Source organism: Micromys minutus, assembly GCF_963924665.1.
Source record: "Micromys minutus genome assembly, chromosome: 20".
Lineage (NCBI taxonomy): Eukaryota > Metazoa > Chordata > Mammalia > Rodentia > Muridae > Micromys > Micromys minutus.
The window spans coordinates 28,519,075-28,540,387 of record NC_137955.1 but is presented as its reverse complement, the minus strand read 5'-3'; the positions used below and the strand labels follow the sequence as shown (position 1 = coordinate 28,540,387).

Sequence of the window (21,313 nt, the reverse complement as noted above, 5' to 3'; positions counted from 1 at the left end):
CCCCAACTCTGTTCTCATTTCAGAACCACTCCCTTCCCTTCATGGTTTTCCTTATTCCTTTTTCTTCCTCTTAAAATGTGTATGACAAGGTCTCATACAGCCATCTTCTGACTACCCTACCACCACCTTGAAGTGCTGCCTTTCTTTTTGTTTGTTTGCTTGCTTGAGACAAGGTTTCTCTGTGTAGCCCTGGCTGTCTTAGAACCCCATTTGTAGACTGCGCTATCCTCAAACTCAGCGCTTCTTGGGTACTGGAATGAAGACACATGCCCCCACTTCCCAGCTAATGTGTTTTTAAGTGCCCGGATTCTACAGTCTGTCATACATGTATCGATCTAGAGCCTGCATATAAGATCCATGCATGTAAGATCCTCTCTTTCTGACTCTCTTACTTTACCTTTCAAGAGATCCAGCTCTATCCACTTTCCTGCAAACCACATCATCACCCTTCTTTATAGCTAACACTCTGGTGTGAGCTGTATATATCTATCCTAGGTGATTATTAAAATACCAAGTCTTGTAGGAAATGTAAACCTGAGCTTGTTGGTAAGTCCCAGCAAGTGCACAAACTAATTAAAGCAGCACAAGGTGGTCAGCTGAACATCAGTGTGGCTAAGAAGAGTTCTTTCTGTCTCTCTCTGCAGGCTGTTCTTTGGAGACCACAGCTCCCATGGAAAGCTCTGACTTACCCTGACCACGTGCTGTCCTCAGCCTGCAACCATGAGAATTCCCATTCCTACTCTTGCACCGTACTCATGTCCCTGCCAAGACAGTCCACCTGATGAGGGATGCTTGCCCTTACTGCTGGAAGAAGGCTTCTCTTCTTTCAAAGCAATAGATCTCAGAAAAATTAACTGAGATCAGAATAATTAACATACCAAGTATCGGTCAGTTTCTCTACATCTCAGATTTAGAACTGTACAGTTCATGTGCAAAGCAATGGGTTGAAATACCTGATTATATCGAGCCAGCTGCTGCTTTCTAAGAGAGAAAACCATTTTATATCCGTATCCCAAAATTCCGAACTGTTATCTAAAAAAGAAAGAAAGCAGATAGAAGAGGTTAGGTGACTGCCCATGGCACACCCATGATGCCTGAGGCTGTGCAGCTCTGGGGTCCCAAGTGAATGAAAGAAAACACAACTGTAGACTCACAGTCCTGGGTCACAGAGTGAAATTAACTGTTGCCATGTGCATCGCATGCTTTGGTTAAAGTCTACAACGCTGCTTCCCTTAGGTAAAAACAGCTCTCGGTGGGCGTCACTCCTCTCTACCACAATGCCTACAGTTTATACGATAAAACTTCGGTATCAGCTGAACACGCTCTAAACCAGTCAGGAATGTGTCAAGAAGTCAGGAAAAGGTGTCTATAAGCATGACAAACCCCAGAGAAAAGACTGATTTAAGAATGTGAACAACTGAACCGAGCTGTGGTGCACACCTCCACTCCCAGGGCTCAAAAGGCATGGAGATCTGAGTTCAAGACTACCCTGGTCTACAGAGCTAGTTCTAGGATAGCCAGGGCTACACAGAGAACAACAGGCCACAGAGTGTAACTAAGTCAACTTTTCAGTTGTTACAAATAGGCTGGGAGGGAAGACAAATGCACTGGAATGGTTGGAATTTTTTACATTTCTTAAAAACCAAATTATTTTCCACTTGAAGGAACTAGGGAGCAGGGACAGGAGCAGCGTCAGAGTGGCAGCTAGCACACTGGCACTTTGCCTCCAGCCTGACAATGCTTGTCAGTGACCCTGGAGGCAATCAACCCCTGCTCACCATCATCTGCTTTCACGAGACCCATTTGACAGAGAGATTTTGCATCCATTTGACAGAGATTTTGCTCAATATTCTCTCACCTATCAGAAATAGCTGCTTAAATTTACAGTATGCACTCTGGATCTCCTGCAGGGACAGGAAGTTGCTTGATAAGTCTTCAGTTTTAACCAACTCATAGGGTGGCCTGTGAATAGTCTTGTAAATTCTAGGTATGGAAAAGGAACAAGAGGTTAGAAGCGCAAACACGAATTTACAGAGCCACTGTGTGTATGAAGCACTCTGCAGCTACCCTCATTTAACCCTCACTCACGTGAGCTAGCCCATGAGACAATGGAGGCCATGTTTGGGTCACAGCAAAGCAATTACATAACCTACTCCTTCAGTGCTTTTATGTTTGGTACTTGGCCTTCAGCAGCTCACAACCCTGTAACTCCAGTCCCAGGGAACACACGTGCATAGATACGTACACAGGCAAAACACCGTACACATAAAAATGAACGAGTAAATAAAGATTAATTTGAAACGTATACTCTACAGAATCGGACAATACTGTGGTGTGCCAGCCCGTGGTCTAGACCTGATGGCTGTCAACATTACAACCACCATGCTGCTTCTCAACCAAGCCTAACACTTCATCCCAGCTCCCTGAAGGGGAGCTCGAGTGAGCATTACACTATCCCTCCAGCACAGAGCCACCACCAGGTAAGAACGGACACAGTAGTGAACGCCACACCACATGCTTCCTACACAACAGGAGCTAAGCGGAACCAGAGAAAAATGGACAATAAATACCGACCCATCCAAGAAACTCTTCTGAATTTGCAAAGCACTGTCGTCCTGTTCTTTGGGCAGTGCTGACATTTTCAAAAGGGCACTTCCATTGTGACAGGACCAACACCAGATCTACAGAGAGGAAATTAAAAAACGTTTACCGGATGGAATATTCAAAACCCAACAGGTCACAGGTGAGTTTGGTATTTATGGTCAAACAGGGACATTTATAACCTCTAAACAAACTGGCTCTACCTTATGGCAAATGGGTTCCCAGAGGAGAGTGCTTCAGGAAAGACTGTGAGCTGACAGTGAATCTGAAACTCACACAGGGAGGACATAAAGATGACCAAAATCCACCCTACCTCAGCTCTTCAACAGCAAGATACAGTATGGGGGACGGCGGGAGGACTGGACTTGGAAGGGAAAGACAGGCTGAGGTGCCTGCATGCTTTTTCCTGGATACTGTTTTGCTATTTGGAGATGACCCAGGGCAAAGAAGTGTGCCTTGGTGCCTTGGCTAGATGCACAAGCGCAGCTTCTGTGTCCTGCTACAGATGCTGCAGTGACTGTCTCACCCTTGCTCTGCCAACCAAACCATCAAACTTGAGTCAAGTAATGATAGGAGAAAAACACTGAGGGCGGGGTGTGTGTGTGGTCAGAAAGCTGGCTTGAAAGATGTTTGCAGCTACAACTGACTGACAACCCACATGATGGAAGGAGAAAACAGGCTTGGACAGTCTTCTGACCTGTATACACATTAAAGAATGAAAATGAATGAGTGAACGAAGTGCCAGTTTTTCCTCTTACCAGGCACCATCCAGCATCACCTGCTGTGAACAAGTCAGACTTCGGACAAGGGAGCAGCTGCCCCAGCAGGAGCTAGAGAATGGCAGAGCAATCCAGGAGCTGCTCTGCACACAGAGGACCAAGGGGACGATGATGGAACTGACACTGGTTACACTGGGTACCTAGTGCCACATCACCGCACAGCATGCAGCCTCTGAACGAGGGACTATGTGTTCAGGAGAATGGACTCCTGCTTCAGACATGGGAAGTGATGTCACCTAGAGTGAGGGCTGAGGACTGCATTAGCATCTGTCCCCAAAAGAGTAACTCCCCTTTTAGGGCCAACCTGAACTTGTAAGTCATATGAGACAGCGGTATTCACACTGGAAAAATGAAGGTGCCCTTTGCTTCTTATTCCCTCCTCCACTGTGGCAGGAAGCAACATGCCCGCAGGCTTCTCTGCCTGCTGCTGAAAGGATAAATATCTTGAATACTTAAGTAGCCATGCCTACTAGCTGGCATAGCTTACTTGGATGCACATGGAAGACACTCTTAGTCATGACTAAATGATAGTATCCAAAAAATGAAACACCTTTAATCATTTTAACTTCTTATTTAGGGGAAAAAAAGAAAAGGGGAAGAAAAGGCAGACCTTTCTTATTTTTTCAGTTGGGATATACATAATGTTAACCTTTATAATCAGAAGTGTCTCATCTTGGGGTTGGAGAGATAGCTCAGTGGTTAAGAGCATTGACTGCTCTTCCAGAGGTCCTGATTTCAATTCCCAGCAACCACATGGTGGCTCACAACCAGGTATAGTTGGATCTGATGCCCCCTTCTGGTGTGTCTGAAGATAGCTACAGTGTACTCATACATTAAATGAATAAATCTTAAAAAAAAAAAAAGGAATTATCTCATTTCATCTGAGGCACAAAGGGACAACTAACTAATTGCTATTCTTAATTTTAAAGAGTAAATCTATACAAGCAACCTAGCAAAAACGGCAAGGAAGAGAATGACCTGATGACCATACAGGTGATCAATGCACAAGTCAGTGCAGGAATAAGCAGAAGAGGGTTAACAGCCATAGCGAGGGCCTGGATTGGAGCCCAGCATCAAATAAAGGGAAGGAGGGCTAAGCAGAGAGAAGAGGGAGAAGTCTGAATGCTGTGTCAGGTCCATCCCATGTGGTATCTTACTGCTGTCCGTTTGTACCCCAAAAGATGTTAGAACAGTGAACAACATCTTCTTAAAGCTCCTAACAAATGTGGCTAGCTCTTCACCCACCTGTTAGGAGACAGTTTTTTATGTTTCAGCCCCAAGACCTGGAAAGATCAAGCTGTATCTTGATTTCCCATGTGTAGGGATGAAGAAGGGCTTTATTCCCAGAAGTGTGGCTATTTCTCCTTCTCTGTTTCTTCACACAGAACATGCCGCACCCTCTCTTCTATATTTCTCCATGAAGGTAAACCCTCACTTTCATTCCTCTCCAACAGGTGTACTTTTCTAAGTGCACTATGCACTGTTCTGAAACACAAGGCCCTTGTGGGTGGCCACAACACCACAGTATTTCCGTGACATGTGCACTGAAGACACAGGAGCTGTGTGTGGTGAACCCACTGGTGGCTCAGCACCAGTCAAGACACAACTGCTCAACTGCACAGCCTATAATAAGTTACCACAAGCAGGAAAACAGGCTTGAGTTGCTTAAGAATGACTGTGAATAGAAGGTTAAAAATGACCAAGTTTAGGGCCCAAATGCTGACTCGGTGGATACTTATTGGACAAGCCTGACAACCAGACTCCATTCCCGGATCATGATCAAAGGTGATGGAGAAAACCAGCTCCACAAAGCTTTCCTCTGACCTCCACATGTGTACTGTGGAATCCATGTCTTCCACCCTCACTAATAAAATTTTCTAAATGAACAATTTCACAATCTTGATCACTATCATAAAATGTCTGTCCCACTGAGTTGGGAGTGCCTTTGACAAAAATTGTGCATGTTCAGATTTTGGAGAACTAGCTCGTTTAGTATTGGAAGGAGCTAGGCAAGCTGCCAGGGAGCCGTCAACACCCACCAGTTCTTCTAGCTGTGATGTCTGTAGACCAGAAGATAGTGCCAGTGAAGCAACCGTGGCCCTTTTACCTTTGGGGTAAGCAACTGTATCTAACAGGACTTATATTCTAAGACTTATCCATGTATGTGCCCATGGATAAGCATAGCTCTCACCCCTTATCAAAGAAGCGTCATTTTACAGAGATCCGCAGCTGGACACATGCAGAGAGCAAGTGACTGGGGCCCAACCCTGACACATTTACAACAGTAGAAAACTTTAAGAACTAGGAGATCAGGACACCGCTGGGAAAGTGTCTTCAAGACGTGGCCAGGAAGCTGCACCCATGAAACCTCAATAATATGGTTAGTTGCCTAAATGACCTGCATAATGAGAATACCAGTTAACATGCCAATGTGGGTGGAGTAGATTTCACCAGCCCACAAGCCTAGATGAAGAGTTCTGTGCAATCAATGGAGGCTGAGAGGGAAAATCAACCTTCTCCAAGGATAGTTCCTGGTAGGTTATCTAACTCTAAGGGGTCAGCCATCAACATGTGTATACAAAAGCAAAACTAAATGAACTAAGTATATTATGTGTGCACACATACTACATATATATGTGTGCATGTATATATACATATGCATATACACATGTAACAATTATGTCATATAATTAGAGGTAGGGAGGGGCATGGGAAGAGTTGAGAGAGGACAGAGTAAAGCAAATACAGTGCTCATGTATGAAGTCCCCCAAACATAAATATAATTTACAAAGTGAATAAACTGAGTATCACTTCACAGAAAGCAATTTACAAAATGTTGCAGATAGGAGAAAATTAAAAGCAAAAACTGAGAATGTGACATCATGAACAGCTTCCTATACGCGCTCTTCCGGGAAGAGGGTACCACTGAAGCATCAGTGTCTCCATGTAGAACCCACAAACCAGTATTTCCAAATGAGTAACAGGGCAAAATGCATCCTTTAAATTCCACTCAAAGTATGACAGACTGGTGGGCTTTAACAACAGAAAAGGAACAGTTCCTTGTGTTTTCAGACTCCTCACTATGGTCACCTATGCAAACTGTTAGAGACCACGGACACCGTCAAATAACAGAATTCTCATCCAGCCTAACTATGCCTCCCACACACATGCCCGAAGCTGGAGTCTCTGTGTTCTTCTGCTGGTCCTCTGCACGTCACAACAGGCTGAATAAAAGAACCCAGCTGTCTTCTATTTCCAAAATGCAAAATACTGCCATTCCATTTCACTGTTTGGATAGTTATAGTCCATAAAAGTATGTTACTTATGATAACACATTTCTTACATTTTTTCATTACAATTCAATTTGAAAACAAAACAAAACAAGAAAAACCCCAGGGTCTCACTCTGTAGTCTACACTGGTCTAAAGCTTATGGAATGTATGCTGGCCTCCAACTCACAGCAATCCTCCTGGCTCAGCCGGGGCTGGGATTACACCATGAGCCATCACACCCAGTTTTAACTGGAATTTCTCAAACAACACAACCCACATAAATAAAACTCTTTCACAACCACAATAATTTTCAAGAATGTAAAGTTAACTGTGAAAACTTCAGCGTCAATCAAGGGCTGGATAATGGAATGTGATCAAACTATATTCCAAAGAACTTGTTTTTTAAAACCATGTCTAGTTGGAGATCAGGAAAACTCACATAGAAATCTGCATCTCTGGGCTGGAGAGATGGCTCAGAGGTTAAGAGCATTGAATGTTTTTCCAGAGGTCCTGAGTTCAATTCCCAGCAACCACATAGTGGCTCACACCCATCTATAGTGAGGTCTGGTGCCCTCTTATGTGCAGGTATATATGCAGGCAGGACATTGTATACATAATAAATCTTTAAAAAAGAAAAAAAAGATATCTGCATCTCTGGCTTCCTCTTTAAAAAAAAAAAAAATCCAGCCATCTGGCAGTATTCAGGTATTCAGTCAACAGTGTTACAGGCTGGTGAAGAGCTGCCCTTCTGGGCCAGGCAGAGGGACTCCGTCTGTAAGGGCCATACTCACTATCTGCCCAGCTTCCCCTCCATGGGCTCTGGGAACGTGAAGGTGTTTCACCATCTCGGCTCACAGTCAAGATTCTTCTGGCAAAGCAGCCTTGTATACTACACAGCGCGTGCTTCTGATTCTGATTCCTTACTAAATTCCCACAGCCTTGGCAACTCCATCAACAAGTGGAGGTCAGGTGCCACCTGGTTGTGCTTTATTAAGTCAGTGGCTCCCATCCCCTCCTATTCTGTGCTTTATGCTGTCTTCTAGAAGTCTCAGCTATGCCCAGACCAAGATTAACAGAGCTGGCCAAAAAGAATCTTAAATTCCACTACGAGTAGTGTCAGCTCAGGTGCCAAATAATTTAAGTGTTACAGCAGGTGGGCCTGTTCTCCCCCTAGAGTCTCTGTTAAAATTTCCAAAGCTTCTGTGATGACTTGAGACTTGCTTCAGGGAGCCTCATGTTTAGGAGGCTGCTTAGGGAGTCCTGCGGTATGTTTGGATTACTCTTACACTGCAGGCAAGCTCTAAGCCAAGGGCTCTAAGTAGGAGCACTGCTAGGACAGGCTAAGAGCAGCTGACATCTCCTCTTTGGGGGGAGGGGTGTTTCCAGATGTACTTACTGGTATGCCATGGCCCTGAAAACGCTTCACATCTTCTTCGGGAAGAGGAATAGGGACAACAAAGTATGCTGGCAACCTAGAAGCAAGAGATAGCATCAGCTTTCAGACAGACACTTAATTCACAAACTATGTCAACACGTGCACTGAGGAAGTAACAATGTGTTACACAAAGGATGTACTTCCCTTGAGATCCAGCTCAGGTGAACTGCTATCCCTGGGCTGCTGACAAGCACTGTGACCACACAGGTTAGGAATCTCCATTCCAGCCCTAGCTATGCTATGATCTGCATAGCCCTGCCTCTGCTGGCAAGGAGGTAAGTTGGTCTGCCCTTCTGGGTCAGTGTCCTCTTCTACAAAATGAGGAAGATGGAGGTGTGGGTACAGCTCTAAAACAGAGTCCCTGCCTAGCATGTACAAGGCCCTAGATTTGATCTAAAAAGGGGAGAGACTGGAAAATGAGATATCTAAAAATATACATAGTCCCAAATCTCATCAAAGAGTAAAAACACAAACACCTGTGTTGATTATAATTGCACTAAATGAATATGAAAATTGGTAACCATGACTGCTATCCATTTTATCACATACCCTGAGACAGGCATGGTTACATGACTTTAATCCTAGGTCTTAGGAGGCAAGATCTCTGTGAGTTCAAGACCAACCTGGTCTACAAAGTGATTTCCAAGACAGGACTACACAGGAAAACCCTGTCTCAAAACAACACAAAAACAACAAAAGGAGAAAGACCCAGTCTCAAAAAAGTTCTGCCAACAACTGATGCTTGTGAGTGCTCCTTTTCGGCAGACACTTCCCCATCCGTCACATGAATGACTCATCCAACACCACTGTCAGGTATATACAGTAAGATTATTCCCATTTTACAGATAAAGAAAATGGGAAACTAAGATACCACACTGGCTGAGGCTCTTCCTGGGTTACACTGTTGAAGTGGAAGCTTACGAGTTTTTTAAAAAGTCATTTGGATGGTGTTTTGCTGGGGCCAACTCATGAAGGAATGTTTTGCTGAAGCAAACATGAAGAGAGGATGCTCTGCTAAAGCAAACACGTGAAAGGACATGTGAAGGATTCTTTGTTAGCAACAGGCATGTGTTGGTCCACCCTACATTTCGTAGTTGAGCTCAACTTGTGGGGACTCTGAGGATTTTATGCACATGCTGAGGTAAGGCACGTAAAGGACACGTGAGGTTTAGAGGGTATAAATAGGACTCCACAGAATGATAGGGCTTGGCGTGCTGTACCAACGCTTGTGGGGCTCATATCTTCACTGATCTTCACTTCCCTGAGAAAGGCCCTCCAGGTCCCTCCTGCTGACTGGCTGAGGCCTGGCTGTCTCTGCTAGGTCACTGTCACCACTGTTGCTAGCCTGACTCTATGGAACTGGACTCCAAGAAGTGTTAGCAAGTGGATGGAGCTGCCGCTGCCTGCTGACCTGTGAACGGCCGATTTCCAGACAACACAGATCAGAGTTGCTCCAAAGACCCTTTCTAAACAGGCCCTCCCCCTCCACCCTTCCCCTCCCCCTCCCCCAGCCCGAATCCTTTCTTTCCCACTACCTCTGGTGGGTGGTAGGCTACAAGGGAGGTTAAAGTGTTGAAGAACTATCATTAAAAATAAGGTTTGAAAAATTAAAGTTACATACTGTAATATTGTTATTTACCAGAGAAACATCCTCTTTACAAGAATAAGCTTGCTAAACAGAAGAACATGAGAAAGCTAGATTTTTTAAAGTTGCAGGAATCAAAAATATACGAGTACACTGGCTGCTAGTCATAAATAACGCCTCCTGAAACAGAGGCACCTGTGTGGCTTTGTTGTAATGGAAAGTAATTAGATGGTCTTTGCCTAAACTATACACTGCATGCTTCACTCCAATTTGTCACAGTCGTAGATAAGATAAACTTCAAAAACAGAGTTTTTATGTGTATGAGTGTGTACCTGAGAGTATGTCTGTGTACCATGTCTACGCAAGTGACTTCAAATACCAGAAGAAGGTGTTGGATTCCCGGGATGTAGAGTTACAGACACAGTCTACCGTAGAGTTATGAGCCACCATGTGGGTGCTGGCAACCAATCCCCAGTCCTCTGCGAGAGCAGGATGTAGTCTTATCCACTGAGCTGTCTCCTAGCCTCAGAACACAAGCACTGAGCCACTCATCAACTCACAAAAGGTGGACCTACGTGTGAAGTACCACTAGGAGGTGTGGCCAAACGCCACTGTGGGAAACAATTGGCAAAGAGCTTGGTTTCTTTAAGATAAAGATGATGGTGTGAGGGTCTATACTTAAGGACCCTATCAAGGAAGGGCAAAAAATGCTACTCAATCTTTATTAACAATAATTTTTTTTTAAAACCTTATAAAGTCGAGTCAAGAATTGGTGGTGTGCTCCTGTGACCCTAGCAGTTGAGTGGCCACTCTGGGATACAGGGTGAAACCCTGTCTCAAAACACACACACACACACACACACACACACACACACACACACACAGAAAAAAAAAAAAAAAAAAAAAAACAACTTCCCTCCACCCCCAAGCCAAACCTAATCCTGAGGAAATTTGAAATACTAGATAGATAACAATGAAACATTGTGAAAGGGCATAACAAAGGCCTAGAATACCAGGAAGGGAGAGGGAGGTAGATCTCTATGAGGTCAACCTGGTCCTCATAGAAAATTCCAGGGCACATGCTACAAAGGAAGACCCTGTCTCAACAAGCAATAAGAAGTGGTGTAAACCTGAAAAGTGTAACAATGTTTTCATGCTGTGTTTATTAAAAACAATCCCTGTTCTTTGTTCCTTGTAATATATACAGAACATAAATGAATTGAGCTTTGAAACTCATTTCCAAACAATGCAAAGGGGAAACAAATGGGTGGATGACTAGAGAGGACAGGGCTGGCTATGAATGAACTGCTGCTATACCTGAGTGAATGGAGAAAAGAAGTTTGACATACATTCTTTTTCTATAACGCTTCAAAATTTATATTAAAGAAACCTTGAGGATAATTTTAATGGTTCATTTTTTTATGTGTATGTGCGGGTCTGTGTAATTATATGCCATGTGTTTGGGTGCTGGTGGCCAGAACAGAAAAGTAGTCAGATTCCCTGGGGCTGGGAGTAACAGGCAGCTCTTGGAGTAGCCAGACAGTAAATTGGGGTCCTCTAGAAGAGCAGGAAGTGCTCATAGTCCCCAAACTCAACCTCCATACGGACAGTTATAAAAGGACAGTTACACAAAGACCCTATGGGAGGAGAGGGTGCCGTATGCCCAGCTCTGTGAAGCATAGCTCATGGCAGGCCCTCAAGTCACTGACAGCCTCATCATCTTGACTTCTGAAACTCTGCTGTGCTAATACTTTTTTACACACTTGCCTGAGTTCGTGGCAGTAAGCTAACCTTTCTTTAGGGAGTCACCAAAGTAAAAGTGTTTCAATACATCAATGGCTTTTAAACTCAAGATGCCCATTAAAAGCACAGGAAAGAATTAGAAAATTACCAAAATCCAGGCTTGGCCCCACGGTTCCAATCAGCAGCTCAAAGCTCTCCAGGAAAGCAGAGGGAATAGGCTGCTGCTCTGGAATGCCAGGCTATGAGGGTACTGCAGACTTGGCCCCTCCCCACCTGCCCAGTGACACCTGAATTCCATTCCAACAAGCTCTGTGGGGACTGAGACATCTGACTGGGGCAGCACTACTGGACAGTGACGTCCACACAGGCCACCATTCTAATGTCACCTGAGGAGTTCTCAGCTCCTTCCTTAATACACACACTGCATAACCCTGCAATGGGCCCCAGTCCTAAAAAGGTTTGCATGCCTCCCCCATCTAGTAAGACTGAATATTCTACAACGTTACCTTTCTAGTTAATTTTCTCCTATACAAAGCTGTTGACACAAAAACACGAGAAAGGTCAGACTGAATGTCTAGCAGATTTCAGTCTGTCCATGAGCACTGAGAACATCAGGCACAGGGTGGAAATGTGCTCCCTCCCACTTGGCTCTGATAGATCCCAGGCAGTCTTCAGAGACTATGAGCAATTAGTTCTCCCTTTTCAGACAGTCACTTTAGGCAGCAGGGTGAGTTCTGGGTGAAGAGCCTTTCTCGGGGCAGCTTCACTATGGAAGCCCGGCAATCCACTCGGGCACAGCTGTAGTCTGGGAAGGTAGTTCAGGACAGAGCTACATCACACTGTGTGAGCATTAGTTCATGGGTCCCTCTGTAAAGTACACACCCCACAGGGCTACACACCTTTTTAGATCTCCACAAAGTACAACGAAGTAAAGACTTAGGAGTGAATTAAAAAGGAGAGGCAATCGGCCCATGGCACCGGAACAGTCAGTTCTGATGATGTTATAGTTTCTCCTTCTAACCCAGACCAACTGGGGGAGGGGTCATCTGTTCATGTTTCAGGTTGGTTGAAATCAAAACCGATATGCTAAAGAAACCTGAGACGCTCGAATATAAAAAGTGCTATAAACCTACAGTATTTTATGAAGCTGTCAGCACACTGCTAGGAAGCTATGTTCCCAAATGATAAGATTCAACTTTCTAAAAACAGATCAGCAGAGTCATCCTTTAAAAATGTAGGCCAGATCACTCCCTGCCTCTGCTCAAACTCCCCCTCAATGTTCTCTGAACCAAAAAGAATAAATTCTTCAGAAGTATCCAACCATCCCTTCTCCTCACCCTCTACTCCCCCTTTCTCTGGCTTGCTACGCCCCAGCCCACTGGCCTGGATGAAGGGCACACAGCCTTGCCCTGGCTGTCCTGCTTCTCTGCGTCCTCTTCTCTCAGCTCTGACCAAAGGACACATACTACCCCTGGCTGTCATGGAACTTGCTATGTAGACCAGGCTCACCTCAAACTCAGAGAGCCACCTGTCTCTACCTCCCAAATGCTGGAACTAAAAGCATGTGTCACTAAGGCCGGCTGTGTGTACTATTCTTCCAAAGGACCAGAGTTCAGTTCACAGCACCCACTTCACAGCCGCTCACAGACGCCTCTAACTCCAGCACAGGAATCTGTGATGACTCATCGCGGTTGTCAACTTGACTGTATCTGAAATCAACTACGCTCTGGGCACTCCTGTGTGGAATGTTCTTGATCACACCTGAAGTAGGAAGACACTAAATTTGGGTGGCATCTTCTGGTAGCAGCCTGGATACAAGGACAAGGAAGAAGAAAACTGCCTTTTATGCCTTCTTGTCCTCCCTTTTGCTGACAAGATCATCTATCTGTTGCTATGGTATTCCTTTGCCATCAGAACCAACTTCTTCAAGATTTCAACATAGGCTTAAGGTCAGCAGCTCTCCAAGCGTCCTCAGTCCTTCAGTGCTAGACTGGGACTGTGAGACAGCCAGCCTTGAAGACTGAGCAGCTGCTGGTGTGAGGCAGCCCACACCCAGACAGAAAACCTAATAAATCATTTCTCACTCTGTGTGGACATGCACGTCCCCAGCCTCTCAGACTTGCTCCTTAGGAAAACCATAAGATCTAAGGCCTTCTTCTGGCCTCCAAGGGTACCCACAGACACGTGTGCATACACACACATACACATGACCAATGGGGAGAGCCAACATGGAGAGCTTACCTGTCACAAACTCTGTAGCCTTCATTCACACTGACTGTTTTGTACTTCACAGTCCCTTTGGTCCGCTCCAGCTCCCAACACCAGTCTTTGGGTGTGTCAAACATTACAGTACAGTTCCTGGGATCCGAGGCTAAGAAGAAACAAGCATGGCAGTAAAGTCTTTGCATGACTGTTCATGTGGATGCACAAGCTCTGACTTATTACACTGAGTCTATTTTTAATTGAAGAATAAATTCACAGCTAAACCGTTCCACTTTCTGTCACTCATCCAAAATTACAACGGAAACTTTATTCAAATTTTTATTACATTTGAATAAATGTGTGTGTGTGTGTGGGGAGGAACGCATGCCTGTCATAGTACATATTTGTTGATTGGAGGACAACTGGGCAGGAGTCAGTTCTCCCACCATGTGGGTGCTGGGGATTAAATTTGGATTAACAGGTCTGAAGGTGATTAATTTTACCTACTGAGCCACCCCACTGGGCCATGCTGTCTCTCTATATTTTAAGAAAGAAATTGTTTTGTTCCCAATTTTTTATGTGTGTTTGTGTGCACCTGTTTCTGTATGCTAAGAATGTGTGGAAACCTATAGGATCCAGGATGTGATACTGGATCCCCTCGAGCTGGAGTTACAGGCAGTTGTGAGCTGCCCGCTATGGGTGCTGGGAACTGAGCTTGGGTCCTCAGGAAAAGCAGCAAGTGCCCTTAACTGCTAAGCCATCCCTCCAGCCCTACACCACTCTTGTTCCACTCCTCACAAAAGCAATTTCTAGTTCCATTCTCAGTCAACTGCCCATGAACTAATTTCCATAAAACACTGAAAGACGGCCTTGGCACAAAGCTGAGGAATGAAGTATTCTTAGCACTGCCACATGTGCGTAACACAGCACACTGCTGAGAACAGCATGTCAGACTCAGGAGCGCCAGTCCCCTTCCAGGATGGCACTTAGTTACTGCAGGCCATAAGTAGATAGCCATCGTGAAGACAGTGGTCAATAACCAAGGCCTGCATCATGGTGACAGGAACTTTGGCTAGTAAATCAGCACTGTTAGAACAAAATGTCCACAAGTACTGCCCAAAGCTCAGCAGAAATAGCTATGGCCTTCCTCCAGGACATCCCTGATTGCTGGAAGTGTCATGCACATCGAAAAACCCAAACATCCTGGAAAAAAGGCAAGTGCTTGCTAAAACCACCCCAGCTGCTTCTGTTAAATAAAACAAAAATAACAGTAAAAGTAGCTAGAACAATGAACAATAATCAATGTTTACATATGTTGAATATTCCTAATCTAAAAATATGAAAGAAAATCTGAAACTTAACTGCCAATGTGGTTATCACAAGTGGAAAATTCCATACCTGATCTTACGTCACAGTCAAAACACAGACACATTAAAATATTTTATAAGCGAGAGAGAAAGATGGCTCCACGGTTAAGAGCACTGGATATTCTACCAGACTATCTAGGTGCAATTTCCAGCACCACATGGCAGCTCCTAACTGCCTCTAACTCCAGTCTCAGGGGAGTCAATGTCCTCTCTGGCCACTTGTGGTACACATATGCATTTAAGCAAACAATTACACACATAAAAACAAATAAAGCTAAAAAGACATTATATAAGATAGGAACAGTACTCACACCTATAATGGCAAGATTTAGAAGGCTGTAGTAGAATCTTAAATTTAAGGGCAGCCTTAGCTATATATTAGAACCTTGCCTCAAAATAACACCACAGACAAACATGCTGTATCTGTTTGTTTACCCTAAAAACACTAAGTGGAGAAAAAAGCTCAGTGGGTAATGTGCTTGTCTTTCGAGCAAGAAGGCGTAAGTTTGGTCCAGACAGGTGTTTTGTAGTCTCAGCAGTGAGGAGGTAGACAGAAGAGTCTGAAGGCACTCACATTAACAAAACCCATACTTAAAAACTAATAATATTTACTACCCCGACCCCCAAGAAAGGTGAGAAGGAAGGTCAGAGAAGGATGGAATTAGAATAAAGGTTCTATATATTCTGGTATCTGGTACAAAACCAGACAAAACCCAAAAATAAACACCAATGGGTCATGAAACTGCCGAAGTCTGAAAGGTAAGAAGAATTTAGCATTGACCATGTGTTAGCAAGCCCAGAAACTGTCCTGGCAAGGACCAGACCAGTTTGAAGGCAGCCTGTTTTATACTGCAAGTTCCAGGCCAGCCAGGGTTACAGAGTGAGACCCCAACTTTAACAACGAAATTTTAGGATGTATGAAAAAAGTACAATTCATAAAACTGAAATATTAACTTTTCAATATGAATCTGAGATATTATATATAACTAGTCAACACCATCAAAGCTGTATAATAGCTTTGGGACAGAATCAGAATAAAAAGGCAGGATTTCTAAAACTAGAGATGATTATTTTTCAAGTATGAGACTGATAAATGCTTATATAAACTAATATACAGTGACAATTTTTGAATTTTGATTTCTTTAAAAAAATGCAGAAATATTTTAAGAATGTGTTTTGTTTTAGTCCCAGGTATGGGAAAGTGGAGCTTCTTTGGATGTCCACAGCAGATGACTATGATTTGCCTTAAGCTCTAGCAGAGGTGTGGCTTTGCTAGCTGGAGACAATTTCTGTGGTTGTGTGATGTTTGGAATTCTGGGAACTTTTCAGAGGGTGTATAAATGCTAGAACCCTGAGGGGCAGGCTGGGCAGTTGTTGGTCATTCAGAGGGTTAGTTGTAGTTTGTCAGTATTTGTGCTCAAAGAAGAAACAAAAGGAAAGAAATTAGATTCGGGATTTTCTCTCTCCCCTCTACCCTTTCTCTCCTATCTAGTGATGGGGTGAAAATGGAAGGTGGGCAGTAAGGACAGGAACAAGAAGAAGCCACAAAGGAGCAAAGACCAGGTTCAGTAGTAATCAACAAAAAAGCCAAGTTAAGTCCCCATACTGTCACAACATTGTAGCTACAATGTAAAGATCTGTCTGTAACAAAGATGAACTTCAGGGACAAATTTCCTGTTTGGCTTAGCAATATAATGTGAACTGTAAACCTCCTACATGGCTCTGTAAGTGATAGATAACTTTTCTTCTTTGAAACATTATCTCTGTGTGTAGCCCTGGCTGGCCAGAACCCTAGTACCCAAATCAGACTGGCACTGAACTCACAGAGATCCACCTGCCTTTGCCTCCACATACTGGGTACAAGTGCGTGCCACCATGACCAGGCAACATGCACTTTTATTCTGAATTAACTCTCACTTAATGATTTCATCCTATGTGTTATGAATTTAATGTTTAATAATCTTCACAAGAGAGGCTGTAACACTGCTATTTTTAAAATGAGAAAACACAGACATACAAGGTATTTAGAACCCTAGACATCACTAAGTAAGAACTTCTCTACAATATTTAATGAGGATGTCAGAAATGCAAAGCAGAAGCTAGGAAGATGGTTCAATGGGTAAAGTGCTTTTTATACAAGTATGAGGATGTGAGTTCAGATCCCCAGGACCTACTTAAAAGCTGGATTTGATGTAATGGCCCCCACCTTAAATCCAAACAGAGGCCATTTGAGTGAATTTGAGGCCAGCCTGTCCCCACAGCAAGCTCAAGGACAGCAAAGACTACATAGAGACCCTGTCTCAAAAACAAAAACTAACAAGAAAAGCTGGGCACAGCAGCACACTGCTGAACCCCAACACTAAGAAAAAGAAGGTGAGCAACACAACTGAAGCTCACTGGCCAATTAGCTCTAGGTTCAGTGAAAGACCCTGTCTCAAAAAATAAAGTGGAGAGGAACTGTGAAAGATACCCAGGATGACCCTGTGGCCTGAACATGCCTGTACATAGACACCTACATGAGCATGAACACACAACACATCCACACACAAAATCTGCATAACAATAACCAACAAGAACAGAAACAGAAACAAAACAACAACAAGACCCCCAGCTAAGTATAATGGCTAATACCCATAATCTTAACTTTTGAGAGCTTAAAGCAGGTCTACCCACTAGTCTAAGGCTACCTACATTGTGATACACAGTTAGTTATAGGCCAGGCTACAGTAAGACCATGTCTCAAAAATGTATGCAGACAGACACAGAATAAAACATTATTAAAAGATCTGAGAAGAAAAGGCCAATTCACCTATAAAAATCAGCAATTAAAATAACATCAGCAACCCTAAAATACAGTAAAGCATGGAACAATATACTTCAAGTCCTGAAAGTAAATAATTACAAACCTAAGTAACTATAAACAGCAAAGCTATCTTTCAGAATTGACAGAGAATTAAGAATACTTCAAGACAAGAACTAACTAAAGCAATTATGACCACCACCATCATAACAACAAAATCATAACAGGACATAGAAAGAGCAAATTTCCTGACAGCAACACATGAACAAAACAGAACCAGGAAGGAGTTCACCACATCCAACACACTAAACTAGCAGAGTCCTAATGCTAACAGCAAACAGTCATCCACCCAACCAGAAAACCAACCAATAAAACCTACTCTCACTCAACTCACCAAAAAATAAAACAAAATAAAATGGGCCAGCAAGCTGAATACATTTAAAAACCAGCTCCAGGGACTGAAGAGATGGCTTAGCAATTAAAAGCAAATACTGCTCTCCAAAGGACCCACATTCGGTTCCCATAACCCATGCTGGATAACTCACAATCACCTGTAACTGCAGCTTCAGAGAGACCTGACACCCCTGGTCTCCTCAGGCAACACCCATATATACATAATTTAAAATAATGAAAAAGAACAGATTCAGTCACCTACCATCTCCAGGAAAGAATGCACTGGCATAGACTGAAAATTAGTGGATGCAAGTCACTCTATCAACAAATGGAAGTCCTTAGCAAGGAGGGTAACTATTCTGCTATATAAAGTACACTTTAAACCAAAATAAGAACATAGAAGGAAGACCAGTATGAAATAATCAAGAGAACAACTCATCAAGAAGACATAAAAAATAATAAACATCCATGTGCCAAATGCAAGGGTTCCCAGTTTCATAAAGCAATCAGTAATAGGGCATAAAGGTCTCATAGGTGCTACATAGGGCTACTTCAATAACTCCATCTCATCTCTGGATCAGTCACAAACTAAAACAGAATGAAGAAACCCCATAGTTACATAATACCATAGACCAAACAATCTAACATATATCTATCTACAGAATATTCTACCTAATAAACACAGGATACACCTTATTCTTCTCAGCAGCCCATGTAAACGCTCTGGGCTGCAACAAGTCTGAGCAAATACAAAAGAATTGGAATTATTTCTTGTAACTCAGATCATAGTCAATAAAACTAGAAATCAATGGCAACAGAATCTAACTACAAATACTCAGAGACTGAATCATATACTCTTGAATGGCTAGTGGGAAGGATTCAGGGGAAAACAAAAAACAAAAGCTGAGGATCAATACAATCAATAAAGTGCCTTCCTTATAACCAAGAAAGACCTGAGTATAATCTATCCCACAACATATATTGGAGAAAAATGAAAAAAAAAAAAAAAAAAAAAAAAAAAAAAAAACCCAAAAACCTGGGCTGGTGGTGCTCACCTTTAGTCCCAACACTCAGGAGGCAGAGGCAGGTAGAACTACATGAATTCAAGCCCAGACTAGTCTACAAATTGAGTTCCAGGCCAGTCAGGTCTATATAAAGAAACCCTGTCACAAAAACAAAAAACTAAAACAGGGCTGGAGAGATGGCTCAGCGGTTAAGAACACTGACTGCTCTTCCAAAGGTCCTGAGTTCAAATCCCAGCAACCACATGGTGGCTCACAACCATCTATAATGAGATCTGATGCCCTCTTCTGGTGTGTCTGAAGACAGCTACAGTGCACTCACATATAATAAATAAATAAAAACAAAAACAAACAAACAAAAAACTAACAACAAACAACAAAAACACAAAAGGCCAGGTCTGAGGGCATGGTATGCACTTGTAATCCTGGCATCAGAAAGCTGGAAAGCAGACTTCCAGGCCACCTAGAAATAGATACCCTGTCTAAGAAAAGAAAAAAAGAAAAGAAAAGAAAGGGACAAAATGTGGACAGTACTTGAGAAGCGACTTGAGACAGGATCCTTTATTAAATCTAGACCTTGCTCTGAGCAAGGCTGGCTCCAGAATCTACCTTTTTCTGCCACTGGTGACACGGTTAGAAACGCACTGTTGCACCTGTCATTTACATGGGTGCCGGGGGCTCAGACTCAAGTCTCTGTGCCTGCACAGTGAGCATTTTAGCCACCCAGCCACCTCTCTAGCCCCCGGTTTTACTTTTCATAAGAAGTAACCACAAAACAATTCACAGCAACATGAAAGCAAACAGACCTAAAAGGTACATTAAGCAAAGATCATAGCAAACAAACAAACAAACCTCTAAATGAAGCATACATTGGAAGCTTGAACCCAAATATATGCCGTCATTTGGGGACTGTGCTAGACAATTTTATGTCAGTTTGACACAAGCTGGAATCATCTGAAAGGAGGGAACCTCAACTGAATAAATGCTTAAGACTAGGCTGTAGGCAAACCTATAAGGCATTTTCTTAATTAGTGATTGATGGGGGAGGGCCCAGCCCTTGTGGGTGGTATCATCCTTAGGCTGGAGGTCTTGGCTTCTATAAGAAAACAGGCTGAGCAAGCCATGAGAATCAAGCCAGTAAGCAGCACCCCTCCATGTCCTCTGCATCAGCTCCTGTCCTGACCCTCTTCAATGATAAATTACAATTAAGTGTAAGCCAAAACAAAACAAACTTTCCTCCCAGCTTGCTTTGGTCATGGTGCCATCACAACAATAACCACCCTAGCTAACACAGGGAAGATGCAGACGCTTTGGAAGACTGGACATTCCTGGAGGAAGCAAGTCACAGAAATCTCTCTGAAGGGAGCAGGTCTTTGAAGGTTATGTCTGCTTTTCATTCTCTTCTTTTTCTATTCTGTGTCCTTCTCCTTGATGTGAATAATCTCCCCTTCCATATGTACATGGGCCAAGAAACCATGCAGTGAACCTTTTCAAATGGATAACTAAAATAACTTTTTCTCCTCTTTCCTGACAAATATCTGATCATAGTCATACAAGCTAACAATGATGGGGTTTCCCTTCCTGGTTACAGGTGAGTAAGGTTACAGAAGAGCCTTACCTGAGCCGCTCACAGCAGCTGCATAGGAAAACAGAAACAGTCTTTTCAGCAGTTTGGGACTCTGGGTATGATGGAGGATGCCACTGACAATCTAGAGAAGAAAGGACCAACGGATACAGTTACGCTTCTGATAGAGAAATGCTAACAAAGGTAGGAGCCAACTTGTGCTCTATCAAACTAACAGGGCTCTGGAGACACCGCAACCTTTGCTGAAGCTGGAGTTAGCTCTTGGAATAGTGCCAGAGCAAACAGAACATTATTTTGTCATGCTTTTTAAGAGTTGTTAATTTCTAGGGAAAATTTAAAACACAGTCTAATTCCCCAATAACCAAGAGTTAAAAATCTCAACTGCTGGGCTGGAGAGATGGCTCAGCGGTTAAAAGCACTGACTGCTCTTCCAGAGGTCCTAAGTTCAATTCCCAGCAACCACATTGTAGCTCACAACCATCTGTAATGAGATCTGATGCCCTCTTCTGGTGTGTCTGAAGACAGCTAC

The 21,313-nt window shown here is 43.3% G+C and overlaps 1 protein-coding gene across 1 annotated transcript in view; it reads right to left on the bottom strand.

The window, feature by feature from the left end:
- MTMR12 (myotubularin related protein 12) overlaps positions 1-21,313 on the bottom strand; it is a 57,082-nt gene that overhangs the window by 11,252 nt on the left and 24,517 nt on the right. The window contains exons 6-11 of the mRNA XM_080933640.1: positions 20,818-20,908; positions 13,657-13,786; positions 8,049-8,124; positions 2,575-2,681; positions 1,859-1,983; positions 954-1,032 (exon numbers count right to left, since the gene is read on the bottom strand). Of these exons, the coding sequence (XP_080789766.1) occupies positions 954-1,032; positions 1,859-1,983; positions 2,575-2,681; positions 8,049-8,124; positions 13,657-13,786; positions 20,818-20,908 (608 nt within the window). The remainder of the gene's footprint in view (positions 1-953; positions 1,033-1,858; positions 1,984-2,574; positions 2,682-8,048; positions 8,125-13,656; positions 13,787-20,817; positions 20,909-21,313) is intronic.